Below are 23,195 nucleotides of genomic sequence, written 5' to 3' on the forward strand. Positions count from 1 at the left end.
ATGTATTTTGTAGACTCGGAAGCACTGAAATCCAATCAACAAATCTGGTTCCACTCATTTTCAACTTTATTCATCTATAAAAATCTTATCTACACAACATAAAAATTACAGCCTGAGGTAAAGAATACAACGCTGTCTGTAGAAGATACAAGAGTTTCCTTGTCTGTAGAAAACACATTTTTCCTTGCTAGTCATGAAATACAATGCATAATAACTCCAGTATGTTTCTTAGCATGAGAAAAGAGAACCATCTGCACTGGAATAACATTTTAAACATGATTAGTTCAATCCAACATGTTTATCTGCTTGGGTAGCACATGTCAGTAGAATGTGACAGATATTACTCCTGTGTGGTTCCTGTAAAACCCGGAGATATGCCCATAATGTACCCATATCCCATTACAACCTGTGAGAACACTGGTTTTACACATTAAATGTCACCTTTGGTCAATAAGAAAACACGACTCCTCACTCCTGCTGAATGTGGTCTTTCTGTTGCCAGGATTCAGTCCTTCTCTCCATCAGCACAGTTTTTCTCTCTAATCGCACACTGACAGGAGGGAAGTGAAACACGTTGAAGGCAGTGTTGCTGTAACCTTCTATGAAAGCCAGAGGCTGATGAGTGTCCTGGAGTAGCCGTATCTTGGTGACGTTAGCTTCCATTAGTAGGTGTGAGTACATTTTGATCTCTGGATTCGTGGGGTTCATGTCCTCTCGTTTGTCATATCTGTTGAAAAGTAAGAAAAAATGTGAACAAACTGATACTATTACTACTGCTGCTATTTTACGGGAATTAGTCCAAATCCATGAAAAACACCTACCTCCAGTTTCTGTTCTGCTCCAAGAAGCGAGATACTCCAGTTTCAGCAGCATAGGTGTCAATATGAACAAAGACATCTGAAAAGACAAAACTAATGTGTGATGATGTCTGTACAGTATACTCTGAACAAATCTTTTATATTATATTTATATATATATATATATATATATATATATATATATATATATATATATATACACACACATACATAGTATGTTATTTCATTACTGAAATCAAATGGAAAAGCCAGGACTCTTAGGTCTCCTGCATAATCAATATGGTTATTATGGTTTGGTACACATATTCAAAGGAATTAACTACATTTAGATTTCACTTTTTCTCCTATTTAAAGCTTGTAAGGATCAGTAGTTTCTCATATTATGTATGGTGACCTCCCTGTAAATCAAAATGAACTAGATGTAATTCTAACCTGCTGTGGGTGGCAACAGCCTGTGTAGTTCCAGCATCCCTTGGCCTCCTGGGTAGTTGTGGTGGGAAACATAGAGACAAATACTAGAGTACAGCACGTTGGTCAACAGCTGGCCAACCACAACTGCAGAGCCCAGTTTATACATCCAGGATTTCTGGTAGTTGCACAAACTAAAGCGCACGGGGGAAAAAAAAAAGTAAGATTACACACCCACACTTTTTCAATATGGCTGGTAAAGTGAAAAAATTGGTATGTGCTGGAATCCACCTAACACTTGATGATAGATAAAATGTAAATTTTTTGCCCTGTGTTTTTCACCGTTAACATCGGCATGTTATATCTCAACTTACATAAAAGAGCAGCCTCGGGCGGCCACCAAACTGAGTATGGGGAAAGTGTATATGATGAAGCGCAGCTCCTTGTGTGGCAGCAGCGAGTAGATGAGGATGAAGCCCACCGTAGGGAGCAGGAGCAGCCTCATCCGTCTATCAAGGAGGCCGAGGGGGACGAAGAGCAGTGTGCAGCCCAGGGCTCGGGGCACCGCGGAGTAGAAGTACCAGAGGAAAGGGGAGGTTTACTAGGGAGGAGAAAGTCAAGGAGAACTGGAGGGTGGAGATGATATTCAAATCTTAATGATTTTCAAGTATAGTAAATTCACAAAAAGTTAAGGTAAATGAAGTGTTAGCGATTATGAAATGAAAGGATATTCCCCAGTTGGAACTCTTGTTGAGAATAGTGTTGTACCACAAAACCTGTCCCTCAGGCCACAAAAGCTTCTTCCAAAAGAAAGAGTCAACAGCCACAGTCAGAGCTGCAAAATACAGAGACAAAGTATTAAAACCTACCTCTCATTTATTGAGCATACTGCATACTGTTTGTTAACTGTAAATTCACCACTCACCCAGTGACAAGATCCCAGCAGGTACAGCGTAGTAAAACAATTCCAACAGTCCCAGCTTCCTGCTCAGCAGCGATATAAATAACATGAGACCCAGGAAGATGCAGAGCTCCGACCGGAACACAATGATGACTAAAGCAGAGAGGCTGATGAATCTCCCGTATCTCTGAGCCATCCAAGATGTGAACGCCACGAGAACTGAGAAGACAAATTTAGTGTCATCATGTCGTTTGTGGATTCTGTTTGTTCCATAAATGATTTAGGAAAAGAGAAAGATGGAAAGCTTGAGATTATGATGACTGGAGCATCTTACCTATTGGCAATGCAAACACATTAGGGAGTGTCCTGGTGCTATAGAACATCAGGTGAAACTGTGAAGCACACATCAGACAGAAGAGCCCTGCAACTGTGGAGCCAAACTGCCTCCTCACCTCTCTCTGCATGTGCCATAATGCACCAACTACACAAAGTCCCAGGGAAGCTCGGACTGCACAGAACACATCAAGAAACAGCATCAGTTAGAACTGTTTAAAACCAAAGAGCTTTGGGATTATTAACATATAACTTGGTTGGAAAATGACATTTAGTGAGATGTTTTACCCATCAGCTGTGTGTAGAATTTTGGTGCATCCAGCAGAGAAGACAGAAATACAACAGGGGAGCAGAGTGTGGAGAGAAACAGCGGGCCGATGAAAGTTCTTGGCACAACGCCGGGGAACTCATGATGGTCATACTGAAAGACACAACAGGCACTTTTCAGGCTCTCAACAACACTAACACATCTATAACTTCATCCACAAGAGTTATTGAGACAAAAAATGGTAAATATCAACATCTACATTTCCAGGACAACTGGGCAAACTCCCATCTACTGATGAAGATCATGTGATATGATGAAAAGCTCCAGAACAGCTATTAAAATGGACCTCTACATGATATTATTTTATCAACAGTTTTCTCAGTTCCTTTGGTACTGTGTAGATAACAATGATAATACCCACTTCATTTAGAAAAAAAATTAATATGTATACAATGTAAACTATATTGTAATATAAGGCTTTGTAAAAAATAAAAACACAGATGTGTATGATGTGGGGCTACTCAAAAAACGTTAGAGAGATTTTTTTAATTACTTTTTTCACCTAATATGGTCATGACAGGCATGCTTACGTTTATCTTACTTATTGCTATGCACTGCATTAAGTCTGAAATTACTTAAACGTTTTGTTAATCCTCTTTGCAACTGTTTTGCATCTTATATTCATTTCTTACTAATTAATTTATTCCTAAAGTATACAAATATAGGTTTTAAAAAGGAAGGATAAAGCAGATAGCTATATATATATTTTTTTTTAAAAAAAAAACCTGTAAACCTTTAACATACCTGGTACCTGTTAATGTGACTGTTGTCTGTATTTTTTGTTAGCATCCAAAAGACCTGCTTACCTTGTCAAAGTCAAATCTGTGATACAGGATGTCGTGCGCCGCTTGTAAGTTAAAGCTCTCCTCAACTTTAGTGAACGGACACACGAATAAATGCAAGAGAGACACAGAAATGAACAAAAACAGCAGTGGGAGCCCTAAAACCTTCCTTTTTTCAGCCATGACAGCTCAAAGATGTGTCATCACGTCCGGTCAAGACAGGAAGTGAGCTACACAATATGTTTTCATATCGCTAAAATATAAACGTTATTTTTATATTGATGGGATTAAGGTGTTGTTCAGAAATTTTATCATTCAATTAAAAAATAATTTGTTTTTAATACTACACACAACCTTCCTTTCCGTTTTTGTCCCGCGCGTGGCGCCTTGTCATTGGACGAACGCTTGATTGACAGGTGTTCACAGCCAATTATCACAAGCCACAATTCGACAGAGAGGCTGACGCGGAAAACTAAAAACGCATCGTTTTTTTCATTCAACCGGCATGTAAATACTACTTTGTTGCTCTTTTGCATAGATAACGCTAACTCATATTTAATGTTAAGCGCAGCTCATTTAGATGTGACCGAGCTGAGCAGCACGCTAGTAGTATTAGTAGCAAGCTCGTTGGCGAGTGAAAGCGTGTGTCCTGATATGAAACCGTGTGTGGACTGATCGGCTGAGATGCTGTCCACCGGTACAGAGCTGCGGCTTCTGCGGCGGCTATTGTCTTGTTTAACTCTTGTTTTACTTTTTCAAGCCACCGACGCCAAGAGGGATTTAAAAGCCGCCTGTATCACCTGCCAGCAAATCACTGACAACTTCAACAAGGTCAGAGAACAAGTCTAAACCTCCTCTCTTCTACTGAAGTGATATGGACGTCTTATATTATGAATGTGAAGTGCCTTTCTTGTCTGTATTTTCTCTTTGTTTCCTCCTGCACAAAACATTGACTGGGTCTGTATTTCAGGGCTTTGACAGAACAGCAAAGCAGAACTTTGGCGGAGGCAACACAGCCTGGGAGGAGAGGAAACTGTCCAAATATGAGACAAGGTGAGGCTGTGCATCCTGCTCTGTCCAAACTCCAGGTCACCCTGCCACAGGTGCCGGTGTTATCCTGTATTTGGTGACCCATCAGATTCTGTGACCTGCCCTGATATTCTTACCCTAATCCTAACTATCTCACTCCTTATGCCTAAACCTCACCAACACTGCAGGTCACAGAATCTGATGGGTCACCAAATACAGCGAAACACTCGTCATCAGAGCTGTGTTTGCTTCACACCCAGAGCTACGGTCTGTTGCACTTGGCACAAGAAGTGTACCACATTTTTAGATAAGAAACATGCATTTAAATCCAAATCAAGTGGCTGGTGGTGTGGACAAAAGTGTTGCATTTGGCAGATGCTGGTGTTAATATCTCACTGTGGTTTGCTTTCCTGCATTTCCACACATCTCAGACTAAATTCAAAGCAACACTTTTTTTGTTTTTATCATCAAGATTTTGTCTTGGCAGATAATTATTTCTGTTTCTTCCTTGTCTTTCGTCCTTGTTACACCGTGTACTTACCCCATGCTGTTTGTTACAGTGAGATTCGTCTGGTGGAGATCGTGGAGGGGCTGTGTGACAGCAGCAGCTTTGAGTGCAACCGCATGGTAGAAGAGCATGAGGAGCATTTTGAGACTTGGTGGTTCAAGAGGTGAGTAGTCAGCTTTATAGTGGCAAGTACACAAATCAGTGATTCCTTGCCAGTACAATTAGGCAAATAAAGAGAAGTATAATCGTTAGCCAACGTCATTTGTGTATTTCAACAAATCTTATGTGGTAAACCTCATCTGTTCCTGTTTTGTTTCCTGTTGCAATGCAGGAAAACAAAACATCCTGATTTGCATAAATGGTTCTGCATTGAAACCATCAAAGTGTGCTGTCCCAAAGGAACGTTTGGACCTGACTGCAATGGTGAGAAAATTTCTATAGTAAACCAGAAGGCAGCACTTGGCACATACTAAAATTATTTAACTATTATTGTGTTTGTCTGTCTTTCTGACTATTTTTATAAAGCTTGTGTTGGGGGCTCTGAAAGACCTTGTCACGGAAATGGAATGTGCGACGGCGACGGAAGTCGTGGGGGCAACGGAAAATGCAGCTGTGACCAAGGTTATAAAGGGGAGTTCTGCCTGGACTGTATTGACGGCTACTTCAATGAAGTGAGGAACGACACCTTCTCCTTGTGCACAGGTACAGTTCACAAATACAACTGAATATAAGCAGCTTTATCTGTGACACGTCAGTTATCTTTTCATACGCACAAGAAGAGGAATGATTAGTAAATCTGCTGTTACAGAATGCCACTCTTCCTGCAAGACCTGCACTGGAGCAACCCATCAGGACTGTGATGAGTGCAAGGACGGCTGGGAGGAAGATGATCAAGAAGCTTGTGTCGGTAAGATGAACAGTAATAAGTCTCCATGTGGTGACTATCCTACAGAGAAAGTAACAGCTAAAACTAGCCTAAAATGTATAAATGTTTGAATCACAGAAAGTCTTTTGTCATTTGAAATCAATGCAATTCACTGTCTTAGAGCTTCTTAGAGCTGAATGTACTTAAAACTCAATAATTATGCCAGCACAGCAAGATTTAATAATGAACAATAATGACAATTTCAATATAACATAGAAAAAGCTGTAATTGTATATTGCTATCACAGGTTGCCAATCTATCTAGCTTGTAGCTATTTGGGAAGCAGAGAGCAGTTATTCACAATGTATTCATAACAAACTGTATGATTTGTCAGTTAACTTCTGAATATGGAGCACTTAATTTGATGTAGCACCCTAATGGAAAATCATAGTGGCACCCATAACTCTGCCTGCAAGTCTCCACACACACACACACACACACACACACACACACACACACATATCAGACCATGGTCATTTTTGAGGACATTACACAGATTTACATTCATTTCCTGGAGACTTACCCTAACTCAAACCATTACCACTACTTGCCTAACCCTAACTTTAACCACTGACCCAAAAATCAGCTTTTTCCCAATTGGACAAGCCGTCCCCAATTAACTGGTCATAAGTCTGAAATTTGTCCCCAGAAGTAGCCTATGAGAGACCACACACACATACACTCACATCTCAATATCAAAGAACTTTAAGTACTGTGTGATTAAATCATGTTTGGTCCCTTTTCTGACTGCTACATTTCATAGTGGTATATTTCATTCTGATGTGGTAAATGGCATGAAGAATGTACAGTAGATTAGTGCTGCATTGATTAGTCAGTTATTTGATTAGTTGTCAGCTATTAATCACAGACTATTTATAATTTATTAATCATTTGGAGTCATTTTTTTTAAGAAAGAAATGTCCTAATTCTCCAATTCCAGCTTCTCAAATGTGAATATTTTCTGGTTTCTTTAGTCCTCCATGACAGTGATTTTTTTAATCTTTGGGTTAAAAAAAGGTGATCACATGTTTCACCATTTTCTGACATTTTATAGATGTAACTAAAACTAATAACTAATCGATTCATTGAGAAAATAATCAACTGATTAATCGATAATGAAATTATGAAAATAATCATTAGTTGCAGCCCTACATTAGATTATGTTCTGTGTGCACCAGTTTACCTCACTGCAATCAATCTGATGTGTTAACAGATGTAAATGAGTGCTCCAAAGACCCTTCCCCATGTGAAGAAGATCAATATTGCCTCAACACGGAAGGCTCCTACTCCTGCAAAGGTAAGAGGACATAATGCCATTGGTGTGTGCTCAACATTGTGGACACAGACCATTTCCAATGTTTTTAAAAAGTCTTACTTTAATGGAAAAAAGATATATATCCTTGTTGTGCTGAGAAAGTCTAACAAAATTGGGAACATCAACTGAAAATGCATTATGATCTTTCACAAATGTCTAGCTGTCAAACTGGAAAAATTATTCAACAAAGACTTTTCAGTAACATTCATCTAATAGAAAGTTTTTTGTGTGTTTGTCCTTCACAGCCTGTGATAAAGTTTGCTCCGGCTGCACTGGAGCCGGTCCTGATAACTGCCAGGCTTGTGCCAGCGGGTACCAGGTCACAGAGGGCACCTGCACAGGTATGATGAATGAAACAATTCACAATTTGAAGGGTTTCATTTATAAATGCTGTGTTTCCATTCTAGAGGAATCTGTTAGTCAAGGTTCAGTATTTCAAAAAACAATTCAGTGCTCTAAATTGCTACAAAACTATTTTGCACAGGATGGGGAAAACAATACATTTTTAGATTGATAATGATCGTTTTTTGAAAGATTTAGCACCAAAACACAAACCTCATTAACAGACATGTCTGAAATGGTGCTTTTAAGAATAAAACTTTCTTGTTAAAAGTTTGGAAAATGTTATTTTGTTGTGAGCAATTTAATTTGTAATGTAAAAGTTATTCTTCTCCTGAAATTTGTTTTTATTTTTCTATTTTATAGGTCACTATAAATACAATACACTGAACACACTACAAAACATCAGCACCATCCACTTTGATATTAAATCATAGTCATGCATGTTTAGTTATGTTTCTTCCTTTTATTGTTTCATCCTTTTCAGAACACTAATTAAATTACTTACATGAGTGCCAACAGTTGTCATCTAGTTAACTCTAGATTTCAACTATTTAAGATCGTAATGTTTACAGTGTTATTTCACCTCAGCATTGAAGTCACAATTATGTCATAACACACTGACTACTTGTGTGCACGTTCATGCTTCCAACAGAAAAATGTTAATCTTTTCTGTTGTTTTTATCCATTTATTTGGTCCTCCTTCTCCTTACTGAATTATGTTTTCTAGTGTTTGTGGTCACAGGAAGGAATAGGAGTCCTTGATGTGTTGCTACTTAAAGGACCAGTGTAGCGGCCACTGTAGGTTTTCCTACATGCTTGGAAGGGGAGGGGAAGTGTAGGGGTATTCATTTGGTTGCAATCTGCAACCTCACCACTAGATGCCACTAAATCCTATACACTGGTCCTTTAATAGCTGAGAGCAATCTATCTGGAATGACTTTAACAGAGGACAAATGTGTGTTTTTGCCAGATATTGATGAGTGTTCCCAGCAGGAGTTGGTATGCGCTAAGGAGCACCAGGAGTGTGTCAACACAAAAGGCAGTTACAAGTGCATCTGCTCGAGCGGCTATGAGGAGCAAGATGGCGAGTGTGTCCAAACACCGCAGCCAGGTGAGGATCACTGTTTATTTAAGGAGTGGTTTCATACTGTTCATGCTCTGCTTAATCTGAAACTCTGAGCAAGCTCTGTTCAAGTTCAGTGTTATCAGTAGTTGATAAGATACTAGAGTCTCTTGAACTGTGTGTTGACATTATCCGCTATTAAGTTTTATGTTACAACCAATTTTATAATTTTCACTATAAAATTGATTTTGAAATTCCAGAATGAAAGTGAATTTATGTTGATCTAATTATTATACTATACTAAATATCTAAACTTTTATATATAAACATTGCTTTTTTCATTCTTCCTTTGTTATCAGAAAAAGAGGAGGAACCAGAAGCATCCGAGACAACCACAAGTCCACGGGGGGAACTTTGATGTAAAAACTGGCATCAATAGGAGCAAATCAGGAAGAACTGTTGGAATTTCAGAACATCTGAAGCCACTTGTTTTAAAATTATTGAGTACATGCACTTAGTGTCCCAGCTGCACTCAGAACCAACAAAAGCCGTCAAGACAGTGTTTTCTACCAGTGGATCATGGATTCAAGGACAAAAGAGACATTTTATGCTCTCAGTGTGCTGTCGTTACTTTTCTCTGGTGTGCTCAAACTACCACTCATTGTCTTTATTTGTTGTATGGTTTTAAGGAAATTAAAGGTGTTTCAAATAAAGTGAATACAGTCAAAGATACACATGTCAACCAAATGTGTATATTTTCTTGTACAATTATGGTCTTATTTTTTCCTGAGCAAGTATAGTGCAGTGAGGTATTATTATGAAGTTGGAGTGATGATCACAGGAGATATTGTGTTGCAGTGATTATAGATGACCACAGGGTGGCACTCTAGCCATATGAAATACAGATGCCCAATACTGAGTCTGTAGTGATGTGTGCATTACTTTAATTGAAGTAGTAAAATCCAGACAGTGTCTCAGTTTTAGTTTTGTTTTAAAATGTCCTCTTACCTTCATGTTGTATCTCCTACCATCTTATGTTTTGTTTTGGGGGTTTTTTTGGTTTTGTTTTGGGTTTTCTTTTTGGTGTTTTAGCATATGGAATCATATTCTACATCTTCATATGCACATATTCTATATTTTCATTCTTTGGGTATCTCCAATCACAACATTTATCCACTGTGGCTACTTGGCCCAGACTTCACTAATCACCTATCGCTGACATCCCTTGGTCTTCCGAAAGTACCGTCATCACTCTGGTGTTAGGATGCTTTTTGGAAAGACCTTCCTCTGGCCTCGTTTGGATCAAAGCATATTTTTCTAACCCAAGTCTCACCTTGCAAAAAGGCTTCCTGGCTTCCTACAGGATGATGTCAGCTGTTTTGACTCAACAAGCCTGCCAAGGTGGAGGAACAGCCAGTTGAGACCTGTCTGAGCTGGTAGTGAGGCAGCAGAGATTCAATCATACCACAGGCCCCCACCCCACCCATCATCCTTCAAATACACAGTGCTACCCCTCCAATTTTCACCCCTGGATGTTAACTCCTATATGGAAAGGTTCAGGAAAAGATAGAAAACGTTTCATTTCCAAGTGTACATGAAGATGTAATGCTACACTAATATAAAGCAATTTTTGGAAGAGATATATAGAATTATTTTTATCAACCATGTGACAAAAAAACATGAAAATGTGTCCAGAATTACTTTACAAAAGTTACTTTTTTTAAGCACCACACCTAAAGAGATAGTTAACATTTTGAGAACTATGCTAATTAGCTTTCTTGCTAAGTGTCAGATATTGATACCACTGTGTGTGATGAATATGAAGCTGTCACCAACAGCTGGTTACGTTAGCTTAGCACAAAGACGGCAATGGGGAAACAGCTAGCTAGGTTGTCCAACTATAACAAAATCTGCCTACTAGCTGCTTTACAGCTCACTAATTAACACATTGTATCATTTCAGGTTCTGTATGGAGTAAATAAACAATATAACATTAATTTATTAGTAAGTTTTAGGTGTTAGTGCTGGTAGATGGATAGAGTGAGGCTAACTGTGTCCTTTAAGCTAAGCTAACCAGTTGCTGGCTGTACTGTATGAATATGAGAGTGGTAATCTAACTCTTGAAAAGAAAGCAGTAAGTTTAAGTAAAAAGTAAGTGTATTTCCTAAAATGTCCAACCATTTTTCTAAAAACAATAATATAATGAGGTTGCACAGAGCAGTAGTTCCATAGCAGCAAACAACAAAAAACGCTCTTAAGTCACTCATAAAATTCATGTATCCTCAGTTACTAAAGATGGGGAGAAAGTGTTTGTCTTTAGGAGCAGGGATAAGCAAGATGAGTACCCAAACAGAGAAAGAAATGGTGAAAACGTGTCAGCATACTGACTAATACATGTGTCAGTGTACCTGTTATGCTATGACATCCATCTAGGTGATTTTAACTTGTCTAGCCTTTAATAGAGCTGTGACACATATTGGATATGATGCATCATTGTTTGGAAACAGGATAGACTCTCAACTTTCACCACTTCGTTGATAACGCAGCTCAACCAGGAAGGTATGTGATCATTTCACAGCAAGCTGATGCTGAGTAACTGGTGCGATGAGTAATAGTTGCACCTGGCTTTTTTCTTCTTACAAAGGCTTTACTTATTTGCTACACACAAACAAGTGCAGAAGAAAAGATTTTGTGATTCAAGCTGGAGTAAGATAATATAGTCCATCCCTCTTATCAGCCCAAACCGCAAAGTGGAGCTGCAAAGAGTGTTTCATTTCATCTATCTGAGACACACATTCACTCTTTTTGCCCAGACTTGGAGTTGGTTAGACTTTTTTGACCTTTTAAAATAAAGGTATTGATTTAAAACTTAAAGGAAAATTATAGTATTTGTCAACCTGGGTCTTATTCTCATAATTGTGTCCATTCTCACTTGCTAACTTGCACTCGTCACCTCAGTTATAGAAATTTAGGAAACTAGGGCAAATTGCCCCACAAGACCAAGTAGATCCCTATGCAGTGAGCTATAGTAGAAAATTCAGGTGGCTTTACTTTCTGTGTTTACTCTCACTGTCTCAGAGACAAGCGTTTGAAATGAGTTATGTACATTGAAGTTTATCTGGAAAGCTTGCGCTGCTTGCCCTGATACACCTGCTTTGCTGGAGTTTGCATTTCCAGAATCTCGAAATTGGAGGTGCAAGTGCAAAGTTAGCATGACCTCTTAGCTTCAATAGCTAATTAGAGTGGCTATGATCTGTGTTTACTTTCATTCTGTCTCAGAGAAAAGTTTAAAATTATTCATGTAAATTGGAAGTTTATCTGGAAGGTTTTTAGGAGGCTCACACTGCTTGTCACAATGACGGTGCTTGATGTTGCAATCTGACGTTGCTTGACCTCTACAACAGTGGTGAGTGCAAAATTAGCATGACCTCCTTACCCAGAACTTACAAAATAAAAATTACATTTTAGATGAGCGATACTTAATGATCAGGTAGGTAGGTATTCAAAATTAAATTAAATTAAATTAAATTAAAATTTTCATAGCCTTTCACATTGAACTTGTAACCTCTCTAAGACAGCTCCTCTAACCACTAGGCTTGCCCGCTGTTGAAATTAGAGTATTGTTTATGCTGCATGCTAACCTCCCCTTTCGTGCGGCGTAGTGAATCCCTGGTCAGATTCCACAAAATGCACATCAAGAAAGATGGTGTTTTTGTGTTGGCACATGCACACCACTGCCTGGGTGTTTATACACACTGGAGTAGCATGCGCATGAGCGTGCATGCGCTGTGGTTGGAGGGGCACCATGCTCTTTTCTCTTGACTTTGTGGTGGTTTTCTTCTGCCAGTAAACCTCAGCTGTGGAGCACATGGTCCAGCTGTAGCAGGGTGACTATGAGGACACTGACAGGGTTATTGAGGAAACCCAGGAGCATGCTGGGCTAGAGAGTACCCTGATAGTGAGCTGTTAGCACTGTAATCTCCTCCACTTAGAAATGCTTTTTTATTTGAGTTAGCAGGACACTTTGCCCTCTATTCCCTGGCATTAAATTGTGACTCTGATTCTCATCTTCATCCTCATTCATCAGCAGCTAAATCTCAAGGCTGCTGTTTCCCAAAGCTATCCTTAGACAACAATCCTCTTTGTTCCATTGTAAGGCAGTGGGACAGAGATAATCATAGTGCTGAGGTACGTGTATGTGCTGCCTTCAAAACTAGAAGCCAGATGTGGCACCATGTGCTTTTGTTCAGCTGACAGTGGCCTACACCGCCTCTGATGTCAGGCACTCCTTAAACTTGCTGCCCTCTCTGATGCGGTTGGGCCTGCCTTTCTTTCACCCGCTGGAAGCTCAACCTCAAGCGATTAAGCCTGACAAATTGAAAACTCTGCATAGCAAACCCAACTAGAGCTCAAATATAGAACTTCTCAAGGTGCTGTTGGGGAATCTGTTTTGCCTTTCAGAGCACTGAGAAGGAAGTGCAAGCAGCTTCAATGAATGAACTGAGACCAGTTCTCCTGCTCCAAGATGCTTTATAGAATGCAGACTTTGGCGGGAAGTAGAAGCATTAGATGGAGGACAGAGGAGCAGCTGGGGCTGCATGTGTAGCTGTAGCTGCCTGCCTGAGGTTTAGGAAGGGAAATTGGAAATTTGTGTTGTGTGCGAAAGAGATAAAACACACTGACTTTCAACCTGTGTGACCCCTGAAACATAGATGAACCCAAGTGGTGGACTGCAACACAGATGCAGTTTCTTCAGGTCCAGCTGCTCATTATTACCTGTTTATATTGTTAAATCTGCATTAATAGATTGTTTGGCCACTTGGGGAAGCACAAGAAGATCTAAATACAATATGGACATATAATCACTTTACAGCTTGATATAAGTGTTAGCAACCAATTACATATTTATACATAAAGGAGATATGAAAGCAACATTAGCATTCATTTAGAGTTGTGTATGAGTCCACCTGATGAATTTATTCACTTATATGCTTATATACATGTAAAATATAAGTGTATACACCTATGCCCTTGTATTTTAGCTGTTTTGCTCTCCACTAATTTCTGGCTGCTTAGCTGCTAAATATGCCACTGTGTTCATGAGCTAGTTGCTAGTTTTGTCTCTGTTGTTTGGTACTGGATAGGTAGTGTACATTCAGATTATCAGAGCTTTTTTTTTCCACTGCAAACCACTTCCTGCTTCAAGAAGTTGATAAAACAGTGAGAGTGAACCAAAACACTGAAGTTGCGGGCCAAAAAACCAAAACAATGAGCTGAAAGATCCTAAAACTATAAAGCAGTAGAACTAAGGGGAATTGCACAGTTGGGTGATTATCTGTGGGTTTGTCACTAAGTGCCTTGCCCCCCTCACTTTACATGTATTCATTTGATGCATCGTTAATATAAAAATATTCACTAGTGCAGCTTTAAGTTTAATCTGGATGAATTGCTAATTGAATTAAATGAGGTTGGAGGGTATATTAAATAGTGTTTTTCATAGTGTTTATTAGTTACAGCTAAATACAGTGTATATTTCTAGTTTAAATGCTTTTGATTTAAGCAAAATTGAAGCACATTTGATTCATTTTCATTCAAAACGTTATGTTTTGATATTTCAGCTATATCCAAAAGCAGGTATGTTGTTCCTGCTGTGTAACTCCTGTTGTTTTTGCTGCCAGTTATCAAAGTTAATGTTTAAAAAGAAGATTAGGGCAGTTCTCTTTACTGGAATCGAGCTGTACTGCAGACTCTGCATTTACTGGCTGTGTTTTGGATTGATGAAAATGTCTGTCTACAGGATATCCAATTGATTTTTGTTGGTAGCAAACAGAGAAACATAATGTAAATCTGAATTATTTACGTCATGGGATCATACTTTTTTTTTCACAACACAGTAAGGTGTGCCTCCATCTGAAGGAGCATAGAAATCATAGATTAGCAAAACACCCAATAACACTCGCGTTTTTCTTTCATGTGTAAAAATGATATTCTACCTGGGATAATTCTGTTCAATAATAGTGTAGAACCAGTCCAAACATTTTTAATTATTCAGCATGTTATTTGGCCCTATTGGTTAATTGTGCTAGAAATGAAAAGTTGGAGGAAAAAATATGATACCTTTTTTTTTATTAGCTGGTATCCTGTGAGTAGATGTGGCCATGAAAGGCTCACATTGCATGGACTTTTACTGGAAATATACTTTATACACATAGAAGTGCTATTAAGTATATTAAGGAGTGAATGCAGCACCATTAGTTTCTCTATTAACATGTTCTATAGAAGAACATATCCAAATAAAGACTTTTGCATTTCTTTGCTGTTTTGTTTTATTCAAAATAAGATGGTAGTTTCAGCACAGCCTCCTATAGAACAATGCTTCCACTAAATTGTTTTTCAGAGGTGTATTTCATCAGGGAGGAAGAGGAGGAGGGGGAGGGGGTATGAGACAGGGAGTGGCGTGGTGATAGCTGGCACGCTCTCTGCTGCACACAGATTTTGCAGACAGGTAGGATGGATTGATGTTACCCACCTTTGTTTGATCTTAAAGCCAGCGCCCATGTCTGTGTGTGTGTGTGTGTGTGAGTGTGTGTCTCTGTTTGCACGTGCAGGCATCCACTTGTGTGTGCGTGCCTGCATGACAGTATGATGAGATCTGGCATGTGTGTATGTGTGTGTGTGTATGGGTGTGTGTGTGTGCAGCTCTACAGTGTGACTGTACCGTCTGGCCTCTGATCTCTTTCACCCATCAGGAATGAGAGGAGACAGACAGGGTGACTTTGATCTCACAGGGATTTTTTTAAAGAGATGCTGCAGTCCTCCTTCCTAAAAATCTCTGGTTTCTCAGATGCTAAGGAAAGATGCTGCTGCTGTGCATTGTTTCTCTTCTGTATTGCACTGATTTAAATGACAGCCTTACAATTAGAGGCTCTTAATGTTTTCCAACTGCTGACAAACACAGCGCTTCATGCAAACACCAGTTCACTCACTCTGTGTTTACATTAAGTAACAAAGTTACAATCAGCTTTCTCCGGTAACCTGGTTAATCAAACATATAAACAAAAAACTGGTTTTCTGTAATCAAGGAATGTAATTTTCTTTTCGGGAAAGTTCCCTTTGTGGAGGAGGTCTTCGTCATCAACCTTCTAGTGTCAAACTCTGCACATTCATCATTCTGCAAACATCCAACTGAAGGAACAAAAAGAAAAAAAAAACACATTTTTGAGTGGAGGGGGACTTCAAGGAAAGAATATGACATCCTCAAGTACTTGAACGAGAGAAAGCGCCGCCATGGTGGCATTTTTTTAAAAGTTGTGCGGGTGCATGTTGGAAGAGGGATACAGGATGACTGTCAACTGTTGGAAAAAGTTTGAGGCAAGCACAACACAAAACAAGAAAATACAACAGCAGAAGTGGCAGTGACTCAGCTATATTGTCAGTTTTAAACGGCTTTAGATGAACGTTTGAATCATCGCCCAATGACCTCTTTGGAAATCTTGCTTCGACACAGAAGTAGAAGAGGATCAACAGCAACAGGCTTCGCCACCCACAGTTACAAACTTTATAACCTTACATTTTGATGTTGAGCCTTATTGTTTTGTGGGTTTATCACAAGATGATTTGGCTTGATTCTAATGTTATTTTGTCTTGTTCTGTTCAGAAAATAAAAATGCAGCCAACAATGAAGACCTGGGTAGGCTGTCAACCCCAACAATACCTTTATTTGAGAGACACAAGGACTCTGCACCACAGCTCCCTCTTTTTGTTCACTTTTATTAAAACTGTTGTGGCTGGCCAGCATTAGCTCTTTTTGGTTGCCATAAATCCACCATGTTCTCCACCATGCCAAATGTGATTTCATTTGTAATATACTTCCAGCTGTAAAGACACATATTGAATGTAGGGATCAAGCTTGTGGTCTTTCATTTGTAGGACCATAACTAACCAGATGTTGATGCTCAGGAGATTCAGAGGTGATTGAAGGCAATGAACTTTGAAATCTTAATGCCAACATCCAGAAGATTTGTCTTCATAACAAAGTGTCTCAAGAGCCTCACAAAAAGTGAGTGAAGTCATACAGCTACCCTGACAAGCAGATGTTCAACACCTGGTTTGATAAACCCTGTTAGGACCCCGAACAGGGGCTCTATACCATGTCAGCACTTTCTTCATGAGTCTATTTATATTTTTAAGGTTTAAAACTGAAATAAAATATGTATCAGTATCAGTCATGGTGCAGTTATGACCTATTTCACACTGGGGTTGTAAAACAGATTTTTTTTTTTTTTGGTATGAATAGGCCATATTTTGTATTGTTGACCTATTTTAACACCTGCAGGAACATAAAACACTTAGCTGGCTCCCCACATCAAAGGCATATTTCTCTCTCACTGTTGGACACAACTTCAAAGTATTTTCCCAACCTTTTCTCTAAAACCAGTTGTAAAACCTTTGGTGGATGCAGAGGCCCCGTGTTAGCTTCTTCTCGTAGCGGTGTGTGTTGCCATGGCGCTCCGGCGGTGTTGACACTGGAGGGTGTAAATAGACGTGGAGGAGAGGGAACAAGGTGGTGGTGTTCAGGGAATAGAGGAGGTCATACACAGGCTCAGACAGACAACACAGTCTAGGCGGCAGGGTGGATTAGCGTTTAGTGAGACTGGATGGGTCACAGGTTTGATTCTGTGTATATCCTCACTGACTTGGTTATAGTAAGCCGCATACTAATTCCGTTAAATCCACATTCAAACACTGTCAAAAAACAGATTTATTGCTGTCTGGTACGTTTTTTCTCATTCGACTGACAAATGACAACATGAAGACACATTGTGATTCTTTCTACTGAAGCTACAATCACAGCTCTTTAAAAAAAATTACAATTGCCTACATGTATAGACACAGAGCAACATTAACATTCATTTGGAGTTGTGTTTCTGGCCACATGGTCAACTGCTGTGGAGAGTATCTGGATCTTTAGCTAACTTTGTCTGTCTGCAATTTGGTGCTTGACAAGTTGTGTACAGTGGTTTTTATCAAAGCTCAAAATGCTTCCTGCTGGCTCTGAAACTGGGACTGATGAGAGCAATGAGACTGAATCAAAACAGTAAGTGCTGCAGGCTTTAAAATGAAAACAATGTGCTGAAAGACACTAAAACGCTCAGGGGAATCACAGCTAATAATTCTCCCTTGGTTTGCATCTACAAGTGACCCCTTTCACATTACACATAGTCGTTTGATCCATTGTTAATATAAATAATGCAGCTTAGTGCAGCTTTATGATAACATGGATCATAATGTTAAATGTTGGTGGATTATCAAAATATAATGTTGAATTTCAATGTGTGTTTAACATTTTAAGACCATGGAGTGGACACTGATGCAGTCCAGTCACAGCTGGCAGTGCCTGGCCCCTTATCTGATTAAATCAACCCTTATCTGATCTAAATCGAGAAAAACTGAACAAAAACGTGACTTCTCGTCCCTGTTGCTGCACCAGCTAGATAGTTGGGGCATATAGTGCATGATGAATCTGAATGAGGTGGGTGGCAGTGATGCTGGAGTGTTAGCAGAGACAGACAGTGCTGCATTGGGAATTTGACGTTCCAAGTTTGGAGAAAGCTGAAAAAAATACTATAAATGTTGGAACAAAATAAATAAATAATGTTACAAAAAAAATACTGCATGTTGTTCAATCATTGGTCCAAAAATGGAAGGAACTGTACATTAGGGATTTTTTTTTTTTTTTTAATGTATGTGAGACTGCAACCCTGCCTGGAGACTGTGACAGACTGGTATGCTGTTCTGGGGGCAGAAGTGGAAGACTGGCTGATGAGTGGGTTGCAAATAACTACATATGTATATATAACTTCACTCACTCAGGTCTAATTTGTGGTATTTGTTTTTTGTTGTTTTAAATGTGCTCAATTTGCTACATAGTCTAGTCTTAAATGTCAGACATGGTATTTTTTCAATCTCAGTTCTGTCAGTCGCAGAGGCTGTATTTTGCCTGCTACTGCATGGCAGCACTGGGTCATCAAAACATTCTCACATCTTCGTCCAGCTTCCTGAACGTGCCTCCGTCTGATCCGCGTTTTATTGGGTAGTTTAGTGGATGTGTTTCATTGCACTGTAATAAGAGAGGACATGAGTCTCTTATGAACCTTGAAAGCCAAACGGCCACATGAAAGCATAAAGCGGCCTGTCACAACAACAACAACAGGCATCAATTCCATTTTCCCCATATTATAATCGACTGGATATGAAACAGGCCTGAGCTTCTGTGTCATTCTCCATGGAACTCATTTCCTGGCTGTTATCAGTTCATATGGCTTTGTTTTTTCTGGACGGGAACCCTAGAAACGAGAGAGCAGCGATCACAGGAGGGCTCAACAGCTTAGCCATGCTGACCACCCCACTGATGGCAGTTATGCAACTGACAAGGCTACTTTCGGTCAGCACAAGGGGTGATTCACGTTCAGTTCAACAACCTCAGCCTAAAAACAAAATCTTTACTTCATGATGGCAGCTCTCGTGATCATTTTCAAATGGCACATGCTTTTTAGTCAGAAGGTTTAGTGGAAATTAACGACAACCAAATCCTTTCTTTTAACTGCAAAGTATACATTGGACAGTTCCAGGAAAAAGAGCGCGTTTTGTATTGAAGGCTATGCTGATGAGTCTGCAGTCAGACAGAGAGAGGGAGAGTGAGCAGCACTGCTGGGTCAGCTAAGCCTTGCCTGTCACCTCTCTGTCAGCTCAGCACTTCTGGACATATATCTGCCATGTAGAGCTGCTGGGCCGGTGACATGCCACCCATTCCCCACTGAAGCCCACTCTGCTAAAGCCACTTCCTACATCCCCTTTATAACTTTTCAGTCACAAAATACTCAAAAATGTGCCCAATTAAACAAGCAGTTAAATAAAAACATTATTTTAGCTATAATACCAGCCAAGCTATCTCTAGAAATAGACCAATATCTAAAAAGGACCCTCAGAATTCAGTTTGAAGGAAATAGGAAGGAACTATTTAAAACCCACTCCACCTTCTTAAAATCTGAAGTTAATAATAATGTAATTTTGAAGATGGGGAAAAAAATAATATAGAAGTAATAATATGAGGTAGCAGATGTAAATGAATTGCATGGATGATCAATAAATCAACAAATTGTTTACAAATCCTTATCCATGACATCTGTCTGTGTTAAGGATACATTTTTTTTCCCTCAATATATCAGAAAGATTTTGCATTTGGTTTTTTTTATGTCCTAGCATTCTGGGTAAAAGCTCTCTGGCCTCTTTGGTGCTTAAAAAAAATATTTTTAGAGTCTTTAAATGCTGCTAACTGGCATTCACTCCAAAGTTTTGTGGCAGAGTTTGCACTAATTGTTACATTCCACTTTTTCTGTGATGTTTCCATTATTTTTTCCTATCACGCAGCATTTGAATCTACACTATCCAGCAGCTATTCACATAAGTAGAAGTTGCAATACCACACTGTAAAAATTCTAAATTACAAGTAAAAGTCTTGCATTCAACATCATACTTAAGTAAAAAGTACAGAAGTATTACCAGCTAAATGTACTTAAAGCAGCTATAAGTGATATTTTATTATAAGTGCATGAAATGTAAATATGTATTTAAAGAATGTGCCCAAGTATTTGAGTAATTGTACTTAGAGTACTTGAGTAGTTGTACTCAGTAACTTTAGTTAACACACTGAGTAGCACTGACTCAGGTTAAATGAGGTGTCTCTCCTCTTGTCGTTACACATCTGACCACTGGGTGGCGACCTTGATGTAAGAGGCAATTTGTCAGCCGTACCTCAGTGGCCCGCACATGTACTGACTTAATAGCCAGAAACATCTGGACACACAAGCAATTCAAAGGCTGGACACAGCTGTAGACAGGAATCATCCAGCAGAGTGTTTTCCTCCAGGCGGCCTGTCTTTGTTTTACTGTTCTGAGTTGGTGCCTGCATGAGCTTCTCTCGCCTCAGGACCTGAATCTTTGAGTTTACGGCAGTGCCAGTAAAAGACATTGATCCTCACTGTAGTAATGTTAACAACACCATGGCTTTCCATTATGTCCTCTTCTGGTAGAACATGCCATTGGGTGGTGATCTTCAGTCAGATAAGTCTTGTTTGTGTTTTAGTTTAATAGTACACGTGAGGAGAGTGATGCACAATCTGTCTTTTTTAAGCAGGCTTTATCATTAATGTAAGCTTGCATGCAAATTTGTGCATGTGGGGGAGGTTGTTCAATTGTTATATTCTACCACATTCACAGCTTTATGATCATTGCTCCTTCCGCTCCTCCTTCCAATTATATTCCTTTCCTTTTCTCCTCCGACCTCCCATCCTCCTGCCATGGATGGTAGAGGGGCATCGTGGCAGGTCATTGTGGCCTGACTGAGGATGCACAATGGTGACATAACACACCCTCCGTCTTTGATGTGCAGACAGGTGTTTCCCTTTCTTTCAACCTCTAATTGTTGCTGAAGAAGAGCAGAAAAGAAGAGCTTCCGGTGTTTCATTCCATCGCTGAAAATGTAAATGAAGCATGTGACCAAATGACTACACAGCTTGATCTGGCAGGTTTTACATAATGCTGGAACTGAGTCGGGTTCCCGTGGCCAAGCAATAGCAGCTCCGGCTTGGCCTACATCCTGTTTCTGGGACTCTTTAGTGATGGCTGTGAATGGCTCTGCATTTTGGTAGCAAACGGTGTGGAAGTGTCTCTGATTGCAGAGAGAATGGAAGCCAGTGAGCAGCCCACTCACCAGGCCGCTGCTGCCCCCACACACAGACGCACACAGACACATACACAGGGATGCTTACGTCCCATATTGGCAACAAAGATGGCTTTGGTGAACTGTCATTCCATTCAAAGCATCATGCGGATGAATTAGAAATTATACAATTAAATTCATAAATTGGATTTAATCGATTGCGCTAAAAGCAGAAAGGCTGATACACACACACACACCCACAATGCTCACACAAACGCACTCACTCACTTGACTCTTTCCATCTTGCTCTCGCCCACACGCTGACACACTCTCACACATGTTTGTACGTGCCAATGGAGTACTCCCAGATGGACTACTACCAGAGCAGGAATTACGTAACAAAGGCCTGTTTCAAACTCCAAACTTTAAACTTAAACAGAAAGGCTCAGTGAGAAGATTTTCTTTTTGCCATCTTTTGATGATACTCTCCATGGCTGAAAAACGTTCACACTCTTTAACATTGAGGTTGGTGTTAAGGGACAATTCAGATTTATAACAACTTTGGCCATAAATTCTAGCAATAACGATAAAGTTGTGCCAATCAGAGAATTTGCGGAGATCAAGGAACACTGCAACAATAATAAAGGCTGACAAAGCAAACACGAGCAGTCAGATCATCCAACTGTTTGTAACAAGCCAACAAGTTTAACTCTAAACCACTTTTTGGGACATAAAGCTATAAGTTGCACATGAAAACTGTGCTCACACAGCGACAGCTACCGAAGGTCAAAGTTGAACTAGGAAGTGTGTTTGTGAACTGTGATTGGAGATTCTCAGTTACATGAGATAGCACTGACACTAGTGCACAAATCTGTTAGCATGTTTTACTACCAGCTGACTACATCGCTAGTGAGCTAACAATGCTATTTTATAGACAACACTGGCTGTGAGTGTGACAAAGTATTTTTTTGTAATGTAATGATTTTAAAAAATGTTGCAATTGATATCAATAATTACTGTTTTATTACGTCTTTTTACTACTGTCTCATTGAGCTGTGCCTGCTTCATTATCTAATTTCTCCAGCCAGATCTTCTTTTTCTGGGGGAAAAAACCACCCACACATTTGAATTTGAAGAAACATTCTGTGATAATACAACTATAATACAGACATTTTAAAGTATCTTACATTAAAAACATCCCTAAATGTGATTTTTCAAATCTGATTAACTAGAAATTATGTATGCATGAATATTCAGGGTATAATGGAATATTTTTGGAAAGAGGGGAAATTGCTACTAGTCTTTATTTTGTTTGTTCATTTTTGCATTTGAAACATTTTGTCAAATCAAAATGAGTTGGAAAATAAACATTTTGATGGTTTTCCCTTTGCTGTAGAGTTTTACAAATGTTTCAATGACACTTGTGTTATGCATTTCTTTACTAATTACCCCTTTATAGCACAAGCTAGCAAGTTTTAAGTGTTCCCAGATTTACTCATTGTGTACAAAAACTGGCCAAAACTATGAGACTAAGATCCAAGTTGTAATAAACTGGAATATCCAATCACTTAGCACTAAAACTGACAATAACAGCCATTGTCACTCCGTTTCATGCTAACAAACTACTACCATTTACTTGTTTAGCTCTTTTCTCTAAACTCACTAAGATGACTTTACTGAAACCCATAACTCAATAAAACCTCTTAGGTAAATTCTAAAATC

The 23,195-nt window shown here is 39.3% G+C and overlaps 2 protein-coding genes across 2 annotated transcripts; one reads left to right on the forward strand and one right to left on the reverse strand.

The window, feature by feature from the left end:
- Positions 1-43: 43 nt before the first annotated feature.
- alg12 (ALG12 alpha-1,6-mannosyltransferase) lies at positions 44-3,837 on the reverse strand. The gene is made up of 9 exons (XM_067581930.1): positions 3,595-3,837; positions 2,749-2,881; positions 2,462-2,635; positions 2,152-2,346; positions 1,957-2,061; positions 1,601-1,823; positions 1,251-1,420; positions 822-897; positions 44-727 (listed from the first exon to the last, which is right to left on the reverse strand). Exons 1-9 carry the CDS (start codon positions 3,751-3,753, stop codon positions 469-471), a joined length of 1,494 nt encoding a protein of 497 aa, XP_067438031.1. The 5' UTR covers positions 3,754-3,837; the 3' UTR covers positions 44-468.
- A 169-nt stretch (positions 3,838-4,006) lies between these two features.
- Positions 4,007-9,484, forward strand: creld2 (cysteine-rich with EGF-like domains 2). Its single transcript, XM_067581931.1, has 10 exons — positions 4,007-4,401; positions 4,541-4,623; positions 5,160-5,270; positions 5,439-5,530; positions 5,633-5,809; positions 5,916-6,014; positions 7,246-7,329; positions 7,593-7,688; positions 8,660-8,800; positions 9,112-9,484. Exons 1-10 carry the CDS (start codon positions 4,255-4,257, stop codon positions 9,168-9,170), a joined length of 1,089 nt encoding a protein of 362 aa, XP_067438032.1. The 5' UTR covers positions 4,007-4,254; the 3' UTR covers positions 9,171-9,484.
- The last annotated feature ends 13,711 nt before the right edge of the window (positions 9,485-23,195 follow it).

This window comes from Thunnus thynnus, chromosome 23 (genome assembly GCF_963924715.1).
Source record: "Thunnus thynnus chromosome 23, fThuThy2.1, whole genome shotgun sequence".
Lineage (NCBI taxonomy): Eukaryota > Metazoa > Chordata > Actinopteri > Scombriformes > Scombridae > Thunnus > Thunnus thynnus.